At 46.6% G+C, this 4,369-nt stretch overlaps 1 protein-coding gene across 1 annotated transcript; it reads right to left on the bottom strand.

The window, feature by feature from the left end:
* Positions 1 to 592: 592 nt before the first annotated feature.
* On the bottom strand, positions 593 to 2,832 carry LOC115829265 (GTPase IMAP family member 7). The gene is made up of 4 exons (XM_030793321.1): positions 2,826 to 2,832; positions 1,964 to 2,085; positions 921 to 1,606; positions 593 to 857 (listed from the first exon to the last, which is right to left on the bottom strand). Exons 1-4 carry the CDS (start codon positions 2,830 to 2,832, stop codon positions 593 to 595), a joined length of 1,080 nt encoding a protein of 359 aa, XP_030649181.1.
* Positions 2,833 to 4,369: the final 1,537 nt, after the last annotated feature.

The raw sequence follows: 4,369 nt of genomic DNA, 5'->3' as shown, positions 1-4,369 counted from the left end.
ACAGGAGTAACACAGCTCCGATCAGAACCGTATAACCACCCACAGGAGTAACACAGCTCTGATCAGAACCGTATAACCACCCACAGGAGTAACACAGCTCCGATCAGAACCATATAACCACCCACAGGAGTAACACAGCTCTGACCAGAACCATACAACCACCCACAGGAGTAACACAGCTCCCATCAGAACCATATAAGCACCCACAGGAGTAACACAGCTCCGATCAGAACCATATAACCACCCACAGGAGTAACACAGCTCTGATCAGAACCATATAAGCACCCACAGGAGTAACACAGCTCCGATCAGAACCAATGATTAGGTAGCTTCTTCTGTCCTGAGTGTTTGTTTGATCATTATGATTGACTAAAAGGCATTTCGGGGTGGCTAATAGTTACTTTAATGAATTTACAGCTATGTCCAATATGGGGCACGTTAAAAATTAGGGTTAGGAATGTTTTGAACTAGAATGTTTGTGTAGAATGCTTGGTTGGTTTGTAGCAGTGCTAAGTTCCAGAGCGGTTTCTGATTGGCTGTGTGGTAACTGTTTGACCTATATTAGACAACAGCTTCCTGTTTGTCAGCATTCTCAGTGAAAAAACATTTTCCTGTGTTTGCATAAGACTTTGCTGCCCTCCCTCACTGCTCCTCCTACCACCTTGGCGGCGGAGGTAAGGGAGAGCGGCGTGGAGGCGAGAGCAGCAGCTCGCTGTGCAACTTTCACTTTCTTTCCTTTACCCTTCCCTTTCTCCATCACTCCAGTGGCCTCCACCGCTCCCTTTCCCATGGCTGTGAGTAACTCCATCCAGAACAGCCTCTCTGCTCGCTTCCTCGCCTCCTCCTCCTCTTTTCTCCTCTTCTCCCCCTCTCTTTTTTTCCTCTGCTCCTCCCCTAGCCCATCAGGCTCTGCCTCTGACTCCTCCAAATGTCCCTCCTCCTCTTTCTCTCCCAAAATCCTCTCCTGTGTTTCTCGGATCGCTCTCTCAGCCTCCTGGTACATCTCGCAGGTGTAGCTGCCGCCTCCGTTCCTCTCCACCATGTTGTCGATCTTCTCCAGAAGATGTGTGACTTGCATAGAGTCCTTCACATCTCTGGTGTTGTCAAACAAATGACACCCTCCCTGACAGTTCTTCACAAACTCAGAGAGATCTTGGCTCTCTTTGATAAAGTCCTCAATGGCTTTGCCACGGAGCTGGTCTCCCCACGTAAACAGAACGATGGTGTATCTGAGGGCCTGTGGCCCGAACGTTGCGCTGATCCAGTCCAGAGTGGTCTGCTCCTCCCGGGTGAACCTGCTGGGCTGGAGCACGAGTAGGAATGCATGGGGCCCTGGAGCCGAGAGAACCACACACCTCCCAACCTCTGCGGTCACCTCCTGCGGAGAGAGGCGCGTGTCGAAGAACCCGGGCGTGTCGATAACGGTGATGCTCCTCCCCCCTGTGTTCCCGCCCTGTCTCTCACACTGACTGGTGACTGATGAAGGAGACATGTCTGCTCTAAATGCCTCTCTGCCCAGGATAGTGTTCCCGGACGAGCTTTTCCCTGAGCCAGTCTTCCCCAGAACCACCAGTCTCAGCTCTGCGACACACACACACACACAGGGCTCAGATTATTTCAGATATTAGCATGTGGTAAGAGAAAAGGTCTGGCTCGCTGAAGACGCAAACAATATTTCACTCATATAGGCAGGTGGTGAATTAATTACAATTTGTTGTATTCCAAACTCTGTAAAAGTCCATTTTACAAGTCTGTTCATTTAACATAGAGATTTGAGGATGGAATGTGATAAACAGAGTGCTTTCCAATCATTGTCCCACGTCATACTGCAGTGGTCTACACTACACAAAAATGGTGGCAAAATTAGTGTGCTGGAATAAATTACCAGGATACATGCGCAGGATATCAATTTTCTTTGTGTATATGAAGTATCATAACGGCATTTATTAAAGGCTATACTCACCTTGCCCCTCTGCAGCGCATTCCGGTGACGCCATTTTTCTCCCGTTAAAGAGACAGCGCCTGGCAGACGCACTGGTCCGGCAGGATTAGGCTGCGGCGTTCTGGAGAATTCGGGGTTTCTTTCTACCACAGAGTCGTCCCGAGTGTGGAATCCATTTGAGCCGTTTGTGTGAATGTGCAGCGAAAGGCAGTTTATAATCGCAGTGTAGAGAGCGAGAGACAAACGATGAGTTACAGATGGGAACTCATCCGCATGTTTTATCTGACGATTGATATAGACGACTGTCTATCCGCTGAAATTGTACACAATTCTACCAACTCGAAGTTCATGACTGAGAGGTAGTTGAATCAATCGTTAAGCGGTGGTTGACAAAGTTTGTGAAAGTAATTTCAGGCGCCTGATAATGCTGTAGTTTTTGAACGACGCCATAGATTCGACAATGCGAAAAAAAACATGGAAAGTTCGTTAAAATACTTTATTTGTAGCCCCCCCGCCCAAAAAAGTATGTTACAGTACATAATAGTATACACTTGTATTAGTCTTAGGGTTTTACTTTGATTATTAAATTTTATATTATTCAACAAACAAACGAAAGTTGTAAAATAACGGTTCCTTTGAATTCCCGTGATGTTGAAAGAGCAAGCCCTCTCCACATGGGAGTCTGGAGAACACGTAGAAACGTGCGAAACAATGCTACATGAACCGGTCCCCGCAATAACGGTTCAGTGACCGTGGAGGGGTGGTTATGCATGACTAGTGATCAGTGTTTGTTCACAGTCATCTTTCTCTTCCTCTTTCTCTCGCTTTCCTTGTTCATTCAACAGAAAATGACTATTTGTAAACCTAAATTCAGCCTGATTACCGCTCATAGCGTTGTGTCCTTTACAGATTTAAAGTATGACCCTTACTCAACTAATCCCAGTCTCTTGTTTTTTGGCACCTAACGCAGCATACATTAGTCCATACTACTGTCTACAATTTTACTGTTTAAATCACTAGACTGTACAAACAGTGTTCCAGCCACCGTAAATCTATCAGACTACTTTTAACTTCACTTCACAGATCCTTCTACTTTTAAAAGTCCAACTTGAAACAGGTTGAACCAGATTTCAAAGATGTTCATTTCTAAAACACAGCCTCAAGCCATTTCACTTGACATTCAGAATTAACCTCCAAACAAAGCTTTGGTTTGGTTTTCTCTGTTACCGTGAACAAGTCCTGCAGCCAAAGATTAGTGGTCTTTTCCTCATCAGCCTGGACTGCATTATATCACCGTCAGCACTCCTGATTGGCCGATGAGCTCACCCACTCTACCAAGCTCCTCACAGGCAGACCACGCCCTGTACTACCAGTCCCCGACACAGACGTTTCCCTTGGCAACGGCCAGCTAACACCAGCAGAAGGGCGAGTAGATGCCTGTCCTTCTGAGGGTCCATCAAAATCCCACAAGCCTGCTCCTGCAGAGATGTTCTGGTCCAAACAGAGACCGGCTGTGCCGTCGCTGATGCTAACAGGACAGTCAGTAATGAATGGGCTAAACTGTAGCCCAGAGTCGAGCTCTTTCATACCATCCAAGGTCTGCAGGTCCAGCCTGTCCCACGCCTCCATTATCCCGTCAACAAAGTCGGCTTGCTCCTCGGCCCTGCCCTCAGGGATCGACGGGAACAGGGGCGTGGCCTCAGAACACAACTGCGCCTGAATGACGCCGTTACCATGGGGAAGGCCATTGTCATAGTAACAGGTTTCTGTGTTGCCGTAGGCCGCTGGCGGACAGGAGAAAGGAGGCTCCACTGTTTGGAGGATGGGGAAGATGTCTGCTGCATTGTCAGGCTCTCTCAGTGGCTCCGGGGTGGGGGTCAGGTCGTCTGAGGTGCCGGGGATGTCCACTGGTGTGGAGCTCACTGAGCTGACTGGGTCGTCTGCGTAGCTCTCTGCTGGACAAAAGACAGGACGAGAGAAGGGGGAAAAAGCAGAATATTACAGATTTATACAGAACGAGCCATGATAATACAGAATTTAAATAAAGATATAGGGCCCTTAGTTTAAGAGGTCTACATCCTCACATTCTCAAACATCCATGTAATCTGGATCTAAGAGACAACCAGAGAACCAATTAAGAGTTTCCCTACTGCTGAATGTATAATGAATGTATGATGTAACAGTATATAAATATACATCTGCATAAATGCATACATACATCCACAAACACATACATACAGGCATACAAATAAACCTAAAGTAAATGTAGTAAAATGTATGAGGTGGTGCGCATGTGTATCAATGGCCAGTCTATAGTTTACTGTAGTGTAATATATCAGTCTATGGTTTACTGTAGTGTAATGTATCAGTCTGTAGTTTACTGCAGTGTGATGTATCAGTCTATAGTTTACTGTAGTGTAATGTATC

This window comes from Chanos chanos, chromosome 16 (assembly GCF_902362185.1).
Source record: "Chanos chanos chromosome 16, fChaCha1.1, whole genome shotgun sequence".
NCBI lineage: Eukaryota > Metazoa > Chordata > Actinopteri > Gonorynchiformes > Chanidae > Chanos > Chanos chanos.
Note: the sequence above shows the minus strand (reverse complement) of the source record. Positions and strands in the feature narration are given on the sequence as shown.

Coding starts and splice junctions, on each gene's coding strand:
- LOC115829265 (XM_030793321.1), bottom strand. Junction 1,607..1,963: donor ATGCGCTGCAGAGGGGCAAG/GTGAGTATAGCC, acceptor AAATAATCTGAG/CCCTGTGTGTGTGTGTGTGT. Junction 858..920: donor GAGGAGGGACATTTGGAGGA/GTCAGAGGCAGA, acceptor GGGGGAGAAGAG/GAGAAAAGAGGAGGAGGAGG.